Source organism: Carassius auratus, unplaced genomic scaffold (assembly GCF_003368295.1).
Source record: "Carassius auratus strain Wakin unplaced genomic scaffold, ASM336829v1 scaf_tig00023288, whole genome shotgun sequence".
Classification (NCBI taxonomy): Eukaryota; Metazoa; Chordata; class Actinopteri; order Cypriniformes; family Cyprinidae; genus Carassius; species Carassius auratus.
This window is the reverse complement of record NW_020525257.1, coordinates 412,501-431,141: the sequence shown is the minus strand read 5'-3', so window position 1 is coordinate 431,141 and position 18,641 is coordinate 412,501. Positions and strand designations below refer to the sequence as shown.

The 18,641-nt window shown below is 37.2% G+C and overlaps 1 protein-coding gene across 1 annotated transcript in view; it reads right to left on the bottom strand.

Annotated features, from left to right (window-relative positions):
• The window catches only part of LOC113077847 (adhesion G protein-coupled receptor A3-like), a 94,914-nt gene that overhangs the window by 53,713 nt on the left and 22,560 nt on the right, over positions 1–18,641 (bottom strand). Inside the window, exons 6-12 of the mRNA XM_026250116.1 lie at positions 18,310–18,473; positions 17,235–17,448; positions 7,158–7,322; positions 5,376–5,598; positions 4,934–5,083; positions 1,830–1,991; positions 916–1,104 (exon numbers count right to left, since the gene is read on the bottom strand). Of these exons, the coding sequence (XP_026105901.1) occupies positions 916–1,104; positions 1,830–1,991; positions 4,934–5,083; positions 5,376–5,598; positions 7,158–7,322; positions 17,235–17,448; positions 18,310–18,473 (1,267 nt within the window). The remainder of the gene's footprint in view (positions 1–915; positions 1,105–1,829; positions 1,992–4,933; positions 5,084–5,375; positions 5,599–7,157; positions 7,323–17,234; positions 17,449–18,309; positions 18,474–18,641) is intronic.

The window sequence follows — 18,641 nt, the reverse complement described above, 5'->3', positions numbered from 1 at the left end:
TCTAAAGTTTTCCTTGTGTTAAGTCAAGTCTTTAATTTCTCTTTGAGTTTCTGTTTTGGGGTGCTTTTGTTTTGCATTCTAGTTTTATGATTTTGAGCGGTTGGGAGATGTGAAAGCACATGACTTTCTGTAACATATTGACTTTAGTATATATATATATATATATACTGCCTTTAACTATCATTTTGCATAATTTTGTATGTGACAAATAAAAATCTTGAATCTTGAATCTCTTGACACACTGTTTTCCTAATGAATGTTGTTCAGTTGCTTTGACGCAATGTATTTTGTTTAAAGCGCTATATAAATAAAGGTGACTTGACTTGACTAGGGCTGAAACAATTAGTCGACATTATAGACAACGTTGACGATAAAACAAATTGTCGGCAAATGTTTTATGAGTAGTGGTTTGATCTTGTATCTACCTAATGTGAGAGCCTGCAATAATGCGGTTTGACCAGTGTGGCGCTGTAGAGCAAGACTGTATTACAGCTCTCCTGATTCAGGTCAGAAGAAGAAGACAGCGCTTCTGTTAACCTGAGAACCTGAGGCTGCTGAGCGGCGTTTGGATGAATGTGTAAATATATACTGCGCACCTTCCTCTCAATAACTACACAAACACAACAAAAACTGACCACGATGTAAAAGCAGCATTTAAGAACACATTAGATTACAGTGATGTGGATGTTTGCACGAACTCTGAGGTACATATAATATAGAAAAACAGCCCATTTTATATATTAAAACCTATATCAAAACCTACATTAAAACATATAAGTTAATATAGGTTATTTCCATGTGGGTGCATGGTTTTTATTTTCATATCATATTTTATTTCAACCGAGTCATCCAAGTTAAAAAGCAGAGAATGTGTGTTTAATGGGTTTTTGGACTCCGGGCCGGTTAGAGCCTCACCTGTCTGAGCTGACCCACAGGTGACCCAGAGACGTTCAGTGTGTGGCATCTGAAGTTGAGGAGGGTGTTGTGATGTGAAGCGTCGGCCACCGGGGGCAGCAGAGGCAAACGCTGCTCCACCGTACACAATAAACCCATGAGAGCGTCCGGCCGAAGCAGCTGCGCCTCCAGAGCGATGTTCACCGAAACCTGCCACACACACACACGCACACACACACACACACACACACACTAATCACTCGCTGGAAAATAAACAGCATTCATTGTTCGAGGTTCTGCTGAGTGAGTCAACGACTGATTATGCAAACACAAAAAGACTAAACAAAGACTCCATTAACGATCCCAGTCTGTGACCTACATTATCAGAATAACCACGCATCTGTCATTACGTCAAGATTTATTTGGTTATAGATGTATAAAAGCCATCATGTATTAATCTACATCAATAGACCATGGATTCACAAACGCAAGATTCAGGGAATAAATCAACAACACACTAACCCTTCACATTAGTGTTTAACTTGCAAAACCTCAAGAGAAATACATGCCAGTTATTAAAGCCAATTAAAACTAGATAAAAAAGGCTTAGTTAAAAAAAAAGAATAATAAAAAATTAAATTAAATTAACATAAAATAAACAAACTTTTATTTTCATGTAGAGCAACATTTAATTATTTATTTTTAACCTGATGTACTAAAATAACTAAAACTGAAATTAAAAGTATTAAAATATATAGAATAATATGTAAAAATGTAAATAAAATGCATTTTGTGTTTGTACTATGTTTGTTCTTGTTTTTTTTATATATTTATTTTACAAAAAACTAAACAAAAACATAAAATAAAATAAAATGTATATAAATTTAGGGGGGAAAAAAATTAATCGTTCCTAATGAAACGTGTTCTAAGGTGACCTTGGAGATGCCGGTGGTGTTTGCTCCGAGCGTGAGGTCTGCGATCCGCTCCACACACTGGACGATCCGTGTACACGCTCGAGCCTCGCTCTGAGCCATCCACAGAACATGTTCCTCCACCGCCATCATGTTACTGGCCACGTCCAACACGTGATCGGCCAACTACACACACACACACACACACACCGTCACAGATCTCAGTCAGACTCACACTGTGCAGGTATGAAATTCAATGGCCTCTGTTCTATACAATACAATATATTGAAAAGTAAATAAATATTGAAAAACATAATAAAAATAATAATAATTAATTAGATATCATATTATGATATTTGCATGGTAAGTAATAAATAAATATCAATGTAAAAATATATACATGCATGCATTCATATAGTAAATGTGCTACCCATAAATTGAAGATATGAATAACAGAGAGATCTACAGAGAGATATGAATAAACTTTATATATATTCATTATATTATTTATTATTATAGCTTTTAAATGTTTCTATTTTTCTTTTTAAACTTTATTGTAAATGTAATATATTTATTTTAATACTGTATATGCATTTATTTATTTATTATTAATTAAATGCATTATTTAATAAACTGTAATATATTTTCTGGAATATTCTGAGATATGTTTATGCTTTCTCTTCTCATGCTCATCTCCTTATTTCCAGTACAAGTCATCAAAACCTGTGAGAGCATTCATGAGATTCATATAAAGGGATGATAATGAAGGTTATTTCTCATTAACTTCAGAGGCTCATCCTCATTTAATGAAGGAAAACAGGCAATATTCCCAGCTGCATTCCAAAATTATATTTGATTTCATTCATTAAAATAATACATTTCATAATCTCACACTTACATTTTGCACAGCCTGTTTTTATTGAGTTCAAAAATATATTATTACACTTTTAAAATTAATTAAATAGTTAATTATTTATATATTTTAATTATAATTGATTAAATACTATTATGATATTTAACCATACATAAAATTATTAAATTATTGCATTTATCTATGCAACCTAAATTAAAACGTAAAATTCACTGAATTAATTCAGTGCATATACAGTAAAAGTAGCATTAAAACACATATTAAACTCAGAAACTGCTAGTAAAAATAAAACATGCAATTTTGATTTACAAAGACTGAAACTCAATTTTCTTGTAAAATGTGCTTGAAAAAATATTTATTTACAACCTTGAAAAAAATAAATGAATTTTTACTGTGCACTGTTGATTTCCCAGTGAAAACATCCGCTCATAAAATGTTAACCTTGAATTCACAGTCAATTAAACGTGAATAAGAGCCTCTTCCAAATGAGTGGAAATGTTTGCATACTTAGCATGCAGTGTGTGTCTGGCCTGAAGGTAATATATGGCAGCATGAGTTACGTAATTAATACCAATTTCCCCAAAGCGAGCGAGTGTGGTTTCTCCTCATTCACACATAAACAGCCTCCTAGAGCTCTTGTGATGGAGAGTGAGTGTCCGCCGGTGTTATTAAAATGCTAAACGTGTTGACTTAACATGTGCACATAATACTTAAAGCTGAAAATAGCTGATAACAATGTGCATCTAAATTGCAGAGCGGCGGAAGAAGAGACTGAGTCATGCATCAGAGCGTGATATATTCGACTGGAGTCGGACATCACTTTTAAACATTACAGTCTTACTCAGGGTTCATCACTCGTTTTCCAGCACAAACAACGAACATCCTTAAATAAAGACCAAGTCAATTTATATCAAAAATAAAAACTATCTAGATCAAGTCAGTGCTTAAAACCACTGAAATACTATTGAAGATTTTATTAACATTTTATTAATAGTAATTTTGTCAATTTTTAAGTATGTTTTTGTATTATTATTTCAGTTTTAGTTCAAGTTATATTAGAATGTCAAGGTCAACTAAATAAAAATGAGAAATGCTGAAATAAAATGTTTTTTAAGTTTAATTTAATTTAAATTTAAAATAATTTAAATGACAAATTATATTATATTAAACAATATTTAAATAATTAAAGTTTTTCTGTTTAAATGTTATTTTATTTCAAGTAACAAAAAGTTTGTATATATATATATATATATATATATATATATATATATATATATAACTATAATAACCCTATTTATAACAATATTTTGGCAGATTTTTTTATTTTTTATTTAAAGCATTTTTTATAGCTTTTATTAATTTAAATTGTATTAATGTTTATTTCAGTTTTATTATATATATATATATATATATATATATATATATATATATATATATATATATATATATATATATATATATATATATATATAAATTATTTAGTATTATTTTGTTTGTTTGTTTGTTTTAGGGTTTTTAAACTAGAGATCTTGTAAAAATCTATATATATTATTTCCAGTAATTACCTTTTTCCAGTTTGGAAAGCTATAATAACCCTGCTCATAGCAAGATATCTTTGTCAGATGTTCTTTCTTCTTTTAAGCATAAACTCACTTTATTTTGACACGTTTCCCAGAAATGTGTCTTAATGAGGTTTTAAATCTCTCAGCTGTTTAAGCAAAGACAAGATCATCTTCAAAAATATCTTGTTTTCTGGGAAACTGATCAAAATTAAGTGAACTTATGCTTCAATGAGAAAAAAGACATTTGTTTTCCCTCTGAATCACATTTTTATGACTGCTTCACCAGATATTTTTGTTCTTGTTTTAATCAAAAACACTTCATTTTGACCTTCATTTTCAGATTAAAAAAAAAAAAAAAAAGTAAATGTTAATGTATTTTGATTTAAGGATGTTTAGATATTTCTACTAGAAAATAAGAAAAATACTGAGGAAGAAATACTTTTCTCCGGAGGGCGGAGTCAGATCGAGGCCACACCCTTTACTCCTGAGAGGTGGAGTCAGAGCGGGACCACGCCCTTTTCTCCTGAGGGGCGGAGTCAAAGCGGGACACATTTACTTAGGTGCAAAACTAGGAAAAATACTGTAGCTTTAAAGATGAAGACAACCTTGCTTTTCTTAAACAGCAAATGTTTGTTACATGAGGATTGTGTGATTGGATTTGAGTTGAAGACATTCTGATGGCATGTGATTCTGACCTCTCTGACATGATCCACCAGACGAGTGAGTCTCTCGACCAGATGAGTGACGAATATCACATCCATCACGTCTCCAAACAGCGCCGCCCTGCTGGTGAGAGACGAGAGCTGCTGCGCCAAGATCAGAGCGCTGGAGACGTTCACCGACCGCTGAGAGACAACCAGATCACAATCATTTCAGCATGTATCTACACACACACACACACATATATATATATATATATATATATATATATCCCTGAGAAACTTCTGGTTTTGTTGGTTTTGACTGCTTTTATTTTCCTCATTTGTAAGTCACTTCGGATACAAGCTAAATGACTGAATGTAAATTTGTAATCAGGTGTGTCACACCAGAAGTGATTCCAGTAGTAGCATTCACTCTGAGACTGCAGTAAAACATGATGATGATGATGATGATGGTGATGATGATGAAGGTGCAGACCTGTGTGAGCTCGTGCAGGTTGCGGGTGAACTGGCTGGTGTATGAGCACTGGTTGTAGTCGTGCTCCGCCCAGCGGCCCGTACGGTCACACCTGCGCCACGCCCTTTTCTCTGGAGGGGCGGGGTCAGATCGGGACCACGCCCTTTTCTCAGGAGGGGCGGAGTTAGAGCGGGACACAGCACACGGCAGGAAGGCCATGAAACCAGCCAATGTCTTCGGCCACCTGTGAACATCATTCATCACATCAACAGACTGTTTGCTCTTATCTAATGTCACTTTTCTACATTGCTTGAGGATAACATAAAATTAAGCTATTTAATAATTGGCTATTTGATTTATATATATATATATATATATATATATATATATATATATATATATATATATATATATATATATATAAAATTGAATGTGTGTGTGTGTGTGCGTGTATGTGTGTGACCCTTTACCAAATAAACTATCTTTTGGTTTCTTGAAATTGAGATTTCTACATCATCTAAAAGCAGAATAAATCATCTCTCCATTGATGTCTGGTTTGTTTGGAAGACGATATTTGTCTGAGATACAACTATTTGAAAATCTGGAATCTGAGGGAGCAAAACAATCTGAATATTGAGAAAATCATCTTTTAAAGTTGTTCAAATGAAGTTCTTAGTAATAAATATTATTAATCAAAAAATACGTTTTTATAATTTACAATAGAACATTTACAAAATATCTTCATGGAACATGATCTTTACTTAATATCCTAATGATTTTTGACATAAAAGAAAAAATTATAATTTTGACCCATACCATGTTTTTTTGGCTATTGCTACAAATATACCCCAGAGACTAAAGACTGGTTTTGTGCTCCAGGGACATAAATATGATTTATAGTTTAGCATTTAAACCAGTAAATACAGTAAAAAAAATAGATTAAAGTGTAATTTATGCACATCTGTATTTTCAGCATCATTCCTCCAGTCTTCAGTGTCACATGATCTTCAGAAATCATGAAAATATGATGATTTACTGCTCAAGAAACATGAAGATTATTATCAATGTTGAACACAGTTGTGCTGCACAATATTTCTGTGGAAACTGTGATGCATTTTATTTTTCAGGATTCACAGATGAATAGAAAGTTCAAAAGAACAGCATTTATTAGAAATACAAAATCTTTAGCAACATTATAAATGTCTTCACTGTCACTTTTGATTAATTTAATGCATCCTTGATGAAAAAAATATATATATATTTCTGACCCCAAGCTTTTAAATGTCTTTACGCAATTTTCCCACAAGATAAGGTTTGTGAACATGAACAGAGTCCGTTTTTATTGTCAGTAATGCACAAGCAACACTAACTCATCTGCTAACAACAGACTCATTTCCCAGCGCGTTACAGTCATGTGCTGCACAAACACAGAGTGAACACAGAGCTATAAAAGCAGACATCAGACATCGGACGTTAAAATACAACAGACACACAGCTTCAGCATCACAACCACACAATCTGTGATGTGGTTTTTAAAAAGAGTGCACTAAAAAAACAAACAGTCGATGGTAGCCAGTGACTTCAATAGTATTTTTTACCATACTAAGGAAGTCAATGGCTACCATCAACTATTTGGTTAACAACATTCTTCAAAATATCTTCTTTTGTGTTCAAACTCATTCAGGTTTGGAATAACATGAGGGTGAGAGAATGGGTGACTGTCCCTTTAAGCTGGCGCTCTGGTGAATGGCGTCTGTGTTTATGTGTGATGTTGCAGACGGGCGTCTGTAGCTGCAGACACACCTGAAGTCGCCCTTGTTGCTACTGACCCTCTCGGCTCCGCAGTACAGCGCCGTCGCCTCCAGCGCCACAATCTCCATCCCGATCGAGCTATTGCCACGGGAACTGGTCACGTGACACTGCCAATTACCGGAAACACCCGCATCAATGTTGGACAGGATGAGCTCGCTGTGGAACGAGGGTGAGATGACACTGAGCCAGTTTAACACACAGACAGTCGAGAACATGAGCATTGTGTTTAATCTTTCTTTCTTTATGAACTATACATTTTTGCATTTGTTTAAATAATACATGATGCACATTTTCTATGTATGAGTGGCTGTTTAATTAAAAAGCAAATCTGTGATATTGAGCACAAGCAAATACAAGACGAAGGTTATCCAGACTCAGCTTTGCATTATTAATACGCTGTAAAATTTCCACCAGCATTTGTTCCTGCATTTCTACAACATTTTCGAGGGAAATATTGAGGGACGTGAACGATTCATGCATGCAAACGCTGGCTGTGGAATAGTAAGTGGCTCAGTGAGCGCGCACAAATCTTTCACAGTAAAAATGATTAGAGGCTCAGAGAGAAAGACAGTGACTGCTCAGGCCCGTAATCCCTCACACACACACTCACACATGCACACACACTCACTTACACACCCGCACATGCACACACACACACACACACATACACACACACACTCACTCACTTACACACACACTCGCACATGCACTCACACTCACTCACTTACACACACACTTGCACACACACACACACACACACACTCGCACATGCACACACACACACACACACACTCACTCACTTACACACACACTCGCACATGCACACACACTCACACTCACTCACTTACACACACACTCGTACACACACACACACACACACACACACACACGAGCTAGAGATCTCCTCAGGAAATGTTGACTCTCTTTCCTGATATATTGTCAGTTTTCATTCTGTGTGGAGGCTGATATTTAAACAGATTAAACTCTTTCAGAGCAGAATGTTCTTCAAATTGAATTTTGTAGTCCGCTATTAGATTTACATTTGACTCAAACCAGCGTTAAATATACAGCCGTGTGTAGTTCTTCACCTATACAGCATCAGAATTACAGAAATAAGCACATTTGCAAATATTCAGAAAATGTGACTGATTACCAAGGTGTTGCTATTTATCAGGCCCCTGTTCCTGTGAAGTCTTGTGTTTTGTTCCCATGTCTTAGTTTCTCCTTCCATGCTCATATGTGTTTCCCCAGTTCCCTCATTTCCTCCCTTATTACTCAAACCCTGTGTCTCAGAGTTTCTTGGTCTAATATTGAATGTCGTCAGTCCTCTCCCTTCGTGTGTGTTCCTGCCTGTTAGTAAGACCTTTGATGTTAATTAACCTTCGTCTCCTGCACAGTAGGCAAAGCGTTTGTTACGTCTAGTCTAGATTACTGCAATTCTTATATTACAGTATATCTAAATCTCAAATTACATGACTTCAGCTTGTCCAAAACGCTGCGGCCAGACGTATTTTGAAGTGTAGTAAACATGAACACATCACTCCAATTCTTAGATCTCTACACTGGTCGCTGATTTGCTGAAAGTCGAGTCGAAGTCCACATGGCTTTTGCTCCTATAACAGCTCAAATCAGATATAGGTAAAGTAGCACAATAAAGATTACTTTCATATGAATGCATTAGTGAGAACGATTGCGTGTGTGAATTAATTCTACCTGGCAGCGTCTCTCTACTAGTAGTGAAGTTGTGGGATTTAGTTATTAAAGGGGTGATTGGTTGCTATTTCACTTTTTTAACGTTAGTTAGTTTGTAGTGTTGTTGTTTGTTTGAGCATAAAAAATATCTGCAAAGTTGCAGTGCTTAAAGTTCAATACAAACGGAGATATCATCTTTTAAAATTCTGGCCATTTAATGCCTACAAAAATGGCTGGTAAGAGACTACACCAAGCTTCTTCCCATGTCCGGTATCATCAGACCCAGATAAACCCCGCCCCCCGGGAACACACAACAAAGTGGGCGAGGCCATGATGTGCTGCTTTAGAGAAGAGGAAGAGAAAACTAGGAGTGCACGTAAAAATCTGTGCATATATGAATCGCGATTCTGTCTTCTAACGATTCTAATGGATTCACAAAATCAATGTTCTAAAGCAGCGGTTCCACTTATTTTTTTACAAACCAATGAGAAGCGTTATACACGTACGTATGTTCGGTTGCTGTGCAGTATTAAAGCTTTAATCAGAATAAAACTGTATATTAAGGGCTAACAGAAGCAGTAGCATTTACAAACAACAGCATATCTAAACGTATGAGACAACAACAAACAAACATACCATGCTAGCACATGTTCCGTGCGATCCTCTTAAAAAAATATTCTCTGAGTCTCAAACAGGCTCAAATTGATAAGCAATATTGAGGATGTCATCGTTTACAATAAAACCGGAGCACATTCTGAGCTTGAGGGGAACGGGATGTTCAGAATCGCTCTAGAGACGTTTTAGCCAATCACAACACACTGAGCCAGCTGACCAATCTCAGCCCATCGTATATTTCTGAGGGAGGGGCTTCATAATAACAGGAAATAATTTGAGGCGTTTGTCAGAGAAGGGACAGATCGGTGTGGAATAAAACGAAGCATGAACACATGTTAGACTGCACCCCATAAACACACTCAAGCCTAGAAAAAACCCTCATTAAAACACCCCTTTAAGAAATATGTGCTTGAACTTTTCAGTTGACAGAAAAGTATTAATTAATACATTTTTCGCAAACAATGCATGATATACAAGCTAGTGCCTGTAGTCTATCTGTGTGCATTAAAGTGCAGCAGCATATTAGATTAGAACGGCGATTAATTTATTTGTAATTTTAACTGTTTGGAAACAGAGTGTAAATGTGGAAGCCTTTCAAAGATTTCTTATCCTGTTGCGCCCTCTATAGGACTAGCGACTAGTTGACCTCAAGCTTAAAGCATCATGGCAGAGCATTGAAGTCGACTAGTCGGTGCAACCCCTAGTAGTTGCTAAGGTGTTTGCTAAGGTGTTGCTAAGTAGATGACAGGGTGTTGCTATGTGATTAATACAATGTGATAGGGTGTAACTAGGACGTTCTATGTGGTTCCAAGTGTGTTGTTAAGTGGTTGCATACTAGCACAGCAAATTAAGAGTCCATTACTGAGTCTCTACAATATAAAAAGGGGAAAATGCAAATTTTTCCTTTAAAAGCTGTTTACAAGTTGTATGTCATAATTAGATGCATGCTTCGTGAGAAATTAATTAATATCTAAAGTGCAATGCAGCGATTTTTACTGACTTATCTAGGTGATTATCCAGGTAAAAATCCAGGAGAGCTCAGTTCAGTGTTGGCTCTCTCTCTCTCCGCACCTAACGGCACGCGCTACTCTTTTCAGCTTTTCCGCGTCTTGTGTTTGGATGCTTTAATGTTTAAATCGACAAGCGGTATGGCTTAACAACACGTGAGAAAGATGAGCTTTCGTGACGATGCGCAGCAGTGGCCCATCAACTGTCCTGAGCATCTTTTTAGGCTGGCCTCAGCGAGTCAGTTATATAAAATATCAAGGTGAAAGTCATCATAGCTTGCTTAGTATAGACCCAGCTCCCAACCCAACTTTGAGAATAGATTAACGGCGATACTTTTTTTATCGCCCGATAAGAGTCTCGCGTTAACGCAGCACCTTAACGGCGATAACGGCCCACCACTATTTTATATCGTGATGTACTTATTGGACTTTAGGAACCACCCAGAACACACTCGCAGAGGAAAACACCCACAACATAGCAACCTCGTAGCAACACCCTGGCATCCACCCATGTCAAGTTTTCCATGTACTAGTCACATACACATACAGTGACCTACATTCCCACAACAGACCTCTGTTGTCCAGCCATCCACAATTGTCTCCAAATCACTCCATTAGCAGCATTGACTCTCATACACTGATATTTCACAATCTGAGGATAATAACAAGCCTGTGAATCTTGAAGTCAGGGGACTCCGCTGATGAATATTTCAAAACCCAGAGCATGAAAATAGTTCTGCCCACTATAGAGACGCTCTTCAGTTCAGTATCGCTGAAGCATGAACAAGAACCGGTAAATAAATGTGAATTATAAATGAAATACTGAATGTTAAAAGAATAACAAAAGCACACAAACACATTCAGGAACACTCTTTTATCACTTTAGTGTTTTATCAAAACATATTCATTTAGTCGTTCTAAAAGTGGCTTACAGCGCATTCATGCTATACATATGAACAGCACGGTTTTCTCGTGAATTTAATGTTTGCGAGCACCATAATTTGAGACACATGAACAGTTAAAGGTTTCAAGCTGCAGACTGATCTTCATTTTAGATTACATCCAGATTATTAAAATATTTTTAGCAACACTGACCAATAAAACCATAAAACTAATATAAAAAAAACACAAAAATAATGTGATTTTATTATGTGTGTGACATTTGTCATTGCATGAAGTGGAATATAAAATGAGCCCAGATTCTCCATCACACACACATCATCACATAGCATCAAAATGTACTTTATACGTCTGCTGCATGTTTGTGTTGAATACCCTAATGTATTCATTTATGTGGACCCTAGCGACCACTCAGAACACTATAGCCACCTATGAACCCTAGCGACCACTCAGAACACTATAACCACTTATGAACACCCTGACAACCCATTACTAAACGCATAGCAACACCCTGACAACCACCCTCAGTACATCATTGCATAGCAACCCCTTGGCAGCCATATACAACACATTACAGTATAGCAACACCTTGGCAACCACCCAAACACATTACTGCATAGCAACACCTTGGAAACCACTCACAACACATTGCTGCATAGCAACACCTTGGAAACCACTCACAACACATTGCTCCATAGCAACACCTTGGAAACCACCCACAACACATTACCGTATAGCAAAACCTTGGAAACCACCCACAACACATTACTGCATAGCAACACCTTGGAAACCACCCACAACCCATTACTGCATAGCAACACCTTGGAAACTACCTACAACACATTACTGGATAGCAACACCTTGGAAACCACCCACAACACATTACTGAATAGCAACACCTTGGAAACCACCCACAACACATTACTGCATAGCAACACCTTGGAAACTACCTACAACACATTACTGCATAGCAACACCTTGGAAACCACCCACAACCCATTACTGCATAGCAACACCTTGGAAACCACCCACAACCCATTACTGCATAGCAACACCTTGGAAACCACCCACAACCCATTACTGCATAGCAACACCTTGGAAACTACCTACAACACATTACTGCATAGCAACACCTTGGAAACCACCCACAACACATTACTGCATAGCAACACCTTGGAAACCACCCACAACACATTACTGCATAGCAACACCTCTGAAATCACCCGCAACACCCTGACAATTCTTCCATGCAGCTCATAATGCATTCAACATTTCCTCTATCAACAGTTTCAATGACAAATCAGACAAGATTTGTCATTGATCTAAAGTTCGTCTCAGGTTTCAGCCCAAAGCATGAGACACTTACTATTTCATCAGGAAATTATCCATGTTCCTCTAAAGGTTGAGCAAATGTTGGCCATTTATTAGAGTCTCTGCTCACCTCCGAGGCTTCATTAGATCATGATGATGAACTGAGCACAGGCTTTATGGGATTACAGATGAGTTACACACTTGTCTGCACTGTATAAACAGCGGGTTATGTGAGACAGTCAAGAGAACGGAAAACATGAACACGACAGCAGTTTATTTGAAAGGTTTTACTCATAGAAACAGAAAAACAAACATATTAATGCAATGAATGAATTTATTTGCTAGAAAAACAAAGTTAGCTCCAAATTTAATTACTAATTGACTTTTGTGTGTCCATCAGGTCACTCAGTGTGTCTGTCTGCTGTCAGTCTTCCTCTCTTCTGTCTGTCCTCAAACCTGAGCGACAGACACAAACCCTAATCAGACAAACAGAGCCATAACGAGAGAATTACTCCAGTCGCCATGGTTACCAAATCACCCGAGAGCCAATCAGCACAGAGAGTCAAAAACCATCAGAGAGAACAGAGACCGTGTAAGTGTGAGCAAAACTGAGAGTCAAAAGAAATATTTATCCTAATGTCAAGATTAACCCATATTCAGTCACATTTGCTTTCTTGATTCTTTCAAGCCAGACATATGGAAAAATTAAGAAATATGCATTTTTGTTTTAAACGTAACAGTTTATTGAACCTTAAAAAGTTTCATATGTGTATAATATTTGATGCATTAGATTTTCTTTGGTCATATAGTGTGATATGGTGAGAATATGGAGGGAAAAAAAACAGCTTAATTTTAGTCAAAGGCAAAGATGATTGAGAGATAGAGAAACAAACGCTCCTCAAAAGATCCTGAGGATCAGATTTGAGACTCTAAAACATGATTGATGGAGAATCAAGTAAAGTTGAGCTGCTTCGGTCCAGTAAGAGTTCATCCGGAGATATTACTGACCTTATTCTGACCTTTACTTGATCAAAATCACTCAAGATTTGAGTCGAGCTGAAGCTGGACGCTTGTACAGTTACACTACTCTAAACTATCAATCAGAGACAGAAGACATGCAGGGGATTGAGTGTGAAACATGTTTAACAGCAGCGTTTGATCACTTAGAGGCTTTGCATATCAAATAGACCTTATACTGTACATTTATGGTCTTATTGTGAATGATTCATTTCAATGCATGACATTTTACTGGAAAAAAGGTATAAAACAACAAGCAGATTCAGAAATGTATAACCACAATCTGCTCTTAAATCAAACAATTAGAGCTCTGGAAAATCTGTGTGTAGTTTCTTCAGACGCATGTCATTTACACTGACGCTTTAATAGCAGTGTAGAGCAGAACATAATGGAGGCTGTTTATTTTTACTGTAGTACAGCGTCCTGCGGGATCGACCGCACTAACTCACTTCATCAGCTCTGTGCGTGTGTGTGTGTGTGTGTGTGTGTTTTGGTTGGCCGGTGGAGTCAGACAGGGCTGTTCCCGTCTCTCTCTCTCTCCATCTCTCTGGCCAGAAGATCTCGGCTCTGCCAAGAGCAACATTACCGTGTAAAGGTTCCCCTCTCAAAGCAGAGCAGCACCGTTTGTAAGTACAAGGAGAGAGCAGCCATTAATTGAGGGCCTAATCAGAAGAAGAATGTCAAGAAATCCATCCCAAGCTTGCAGGAACGACTCTTGAAAGGAGCAGCAGATAATAGAGAGGAGGAACGAGATTGAGTCCTGACACACTGTGAGCTGTCAATCAAACACATCACATGAGCAAATACAGCAGAGAAAGAACCACGAGTCCTGAGCTTAAAAGTCCTTGAGCACTTGGAGAACTGCTCTGTATATTTTTCTACACTCCCCATACGTAAATCTAAAATATAGATGCTCTATATCTAGAGTGATATTGCCATATATGTAACCTATAACAAGGTCATATGATTTTCACATACTGTACAAACATTCTCTGGACGGAGGAAGATATAACTTTATAATGTGTATAAAATCCTCACTGTAATATTTTCTATGTATTGTACGTGTTCATTTTTCATATGGTGTTATATGTAGCAACCATATTATGTCAACAATGACAAATAGTTAAAAAATATACAATGCCATAACTTTTTAGTGCAGAAATCTGACCTTGTCATATATGTATGACTGTCAAAAATGCATCACATCAAGCTTATTAATTTGTTTCTGTTAAAATCTAAATGTATTGAAAATTTGCATGCAATTCAAATACATAAATCTTATAGATTGTGTTTGAATGTATAAAAATGTGTCTGTGGTCGTCATTTCTGCTGTGGTTTGAATTTTGACACTGAAAATATTAAAGAATATCTGATTATGGAAGCATAAAGCTGGATCAGTTCAGTTTAAAGTGTAATATGCAAAGTGGCATTATAATATGTAAAGTGTCCATGACAGACGAAGATATTAATGTTAATGCGATTACTCAAAAACAATTTAAATACAAATACAACTTAAGTCTTGAGTGTAAGTGCATTTGAAAGAAAATGCATTAACAAATTGTAGATTATTTCTATTTAAAATCTAAAATATTCCTCCATTTCTACAAAATGCATTTGCATTTTAATTTTGCTAATTAGAATGCATTCAACTGTTTATTTAATTGAAATGTTAATTCTAGCGAAGGAAATGAAAAATGCTCATTAAATTATTAATTTTGAATTAGATTTTTCAATTTGTCACCAGATGTCACACAAACAGCTATGGTAAATATAAAATCAAATGCACAAATTGTTCCCATAATACTGATATTTTGCATACTGCATTTAAAATGTAACACTTCCATATACAGTATATTTTATAAGACTAATTCTATATCCAGTGAGGCTCTTAAACACAGCTTTAATCTGGATGTAGAGTAGTGTTTAACTCATCTATCTGCTTCACCTCACTTTCTAATCAAACTTCAGCTAGTCCTGAGATTATGAGTGAAATCCGAGAGGGAATTTAGTGAGAGTCCGGACTGCAGAGCAGATGATTCATATGACGGCTGAATGAGTCAGTGTGTCCTCTGCATACTAATAATCACACCAGTTTACTAACGAAGGGAAATTAGCGCTGGTGAGAAGTCGAGGAAACACCAGTGCTCCGGCCCGCGCAGAAAACTGCTCGTTGACACTGGGAACAGATTTCATCAATATTTATGCTCAGACGCTACTGCGTGGTGAGAGCTAGTTGAAATAATTAACCGCCACATGGTTCACTTTCACTCAAACTCTGTGTGTGTGTGTGTGTGTGTGTGTGTGTGTGATGGAGGAAGAGGCACGGTGGTCTGTCAAGTACTTGAGAGTCAGCATGTGGCACATTATCGCCCTTATTACCTCGCAGCATATGTTTTGTTAAACGCGCTAAACCTGCCGAACTCTAGACGAGCGTTTGCACACTTCTGCCAAACCTCTGCAGGGACCTATGGAGCCGCTGGGACCCAGCCAGAGCAATTCACTCATGTGCTTTCAGATCACTATCAAGGAAAAGGTGTGTGTCCCATTTTTAGCTTTTGTGTTATTTCATATGAAAAGGTTACTGCTGAAATCATATTTTTCCACTTCATGCCTAAAGTACCAGACCGTAACAGTCATAGAAACACATTTCCAGTAGCTGATTCTTAACTATTACTGTACCAACAACAGGGTACAGGACTCTTTGCACATGTCACACAAAGAAAACACCTTGCATGCACACATACACCCTTGCAACACCCAAATTACCACACAGAACACACACACACATATATACATATATGCTCATCAAAGCTGTATGTCTTTGATTAAAAATACAGTAATATTGCCATATATTATTGCAATTTTTAATACTGGTTTCCTATTTTAATATCCTTTTATCATTCATTATCATTATCATTCATAGATAGATATATTTACTTGAAATATATTTACTTTTCTGAGAAATGTATCAAAAGGACATGAGCTTACAACTAAAATATGAACAAATATCTGCCAAAGGGCTCAGAAAAAAATCAAAGTTAACACTATTGACAGATATTGGTTTCTGTTTTAAGCATACTTAAAAAAGTGCTACTTTTACACTGCTTCCCCGGGTTGTAGTGACACAAATGGGCTGATTTTTTAAGAATGGCACTACAGTTTGTCGCTACATTTAATTAGCTATGGTTTGATGGAAACTACTTCAGCAGTTGGAGCAAAAACAGATATACATTGTGTCTAGAACATGTGACCCTGGCCCACAGAACCAGTCATAAGGGTAAATTTGTTTAAATTGAGATTTATCTTTATTTATCTGATACTTAAACTTTCCATTGATGTATGGTTTGTAACTATAGCACAATAGATACAACTATTTGAAAATCTGTAATCTGAGGAATCTAAATATTGGGAAAATCACTTTTAAATTTGTCCAAATGAAGTTCTTAGCAATGCATATCAATAATAAAACATGCTTCTGATGACTGCTTCTGTGCTGCAGGGTCAGATATGATGAAGTCCCTCTCACCTGGTAATGAGGCAGCAGTCGTGAATGATGCTGTCCTCCACGTACAGCCCTCGGTGCTCCAGCGTGTGGACGGGACGCTGCTGGTGGCTCCAGGACAGTCTGACGGATGGGTCGAGGAACGAGGCGGTGCACTGCAGCGGCAGACGGTCCCCGCCAAACACCAGCTGCCTCTGGGTCGGGATGAGCTGCAGGACGGGGAGCTCCAGGGGGCCGTCTGAAACACGGATCATGGAGATGCAAAATCAAGCGGGGAGTTGACATGGAATAGGTTTGGGCGCAGAGACATATCAATCTACTCTGAACAGCATGTCTTGCATTTAAGGGTTAGCTCACCAAAAATGAAAATTAGGCTGTGTTTTACTCACCCCCGAGGCATCCTAGGTGTGTATGACTTTCTTCTTTCAGATGAATCCAGTCGGAGTTAGATCTTTCAAGCTCTATCATTGCAGTCAACGGGTTTCGCATTGCATCGGTCCAAAAGAAGTTAAATAAAAATCGCCCATCCATAAAAAAGTGTCTCACACGGCTCCAGATATTTTTCTTACAAAAACGCATCGATTCGCTACACTGGGGTCTTTGTTCGCCACCTGGAGCTGAGTGGGACACTTTGTTTTAAGGATGGGTGCATTTTATTTAACTTCTTTTGGGATAAAGCAATGCAACACCCACTGACTGCAATGATAGAGCTTGAAAGATCATATAACTCCGACTGGATTCATCTGAAGAAGAAAGTCATATACATCTAGGATGCCTCGGGGGTGAGTAAAAAATACCCTAATTTGAATTTTTGGGAGAACAAACCCTATAACTCTTTCCCCGCCAAACAGAGAAGAAGCATCCATCATTTTAACTTGGAAAATAATTTTAGGGTTACATTTGTCAATGCAAACACATGTGATTCAAATTAGGCTTATTATGAATTATGTTGATTTCCTTTAATGAATTTGAGTGAATTGGATGCCAAAATACACACAACACATGCAAACACAACATCACCAGTGAATTTTCTCCTTTTTTGATCCCTGGAGATAATAGATCAGATATTTGTTTAATGTGAACATCAGTGAAGTCTTACCACAGGTGAGCTGCTGCTCCTGAAGACTGTGCAGCTCCAGTCCATGAAGACGAGACGGATACACACACACGGATTCATTCCCCAAACGCACCGCCTGAGATCTGATCCACGACAACAACCAGCACAGCTGACAATCACAGAACAGATAGTCTGTGCCCACGTGCCTGAAGTCAAAGTTCAGAGCGGATAAACACAAAACAGCAGAACAATGACTTCATAAAGTTGCATGGATCATATTCACAGTTTTGCTTCAATAAATGCTCATTTTGGACTGGAAAGTACGTTTTTGTGTTCTGATATGTACGGTAGTTTTCCACAGTCTAGTGTTGCTC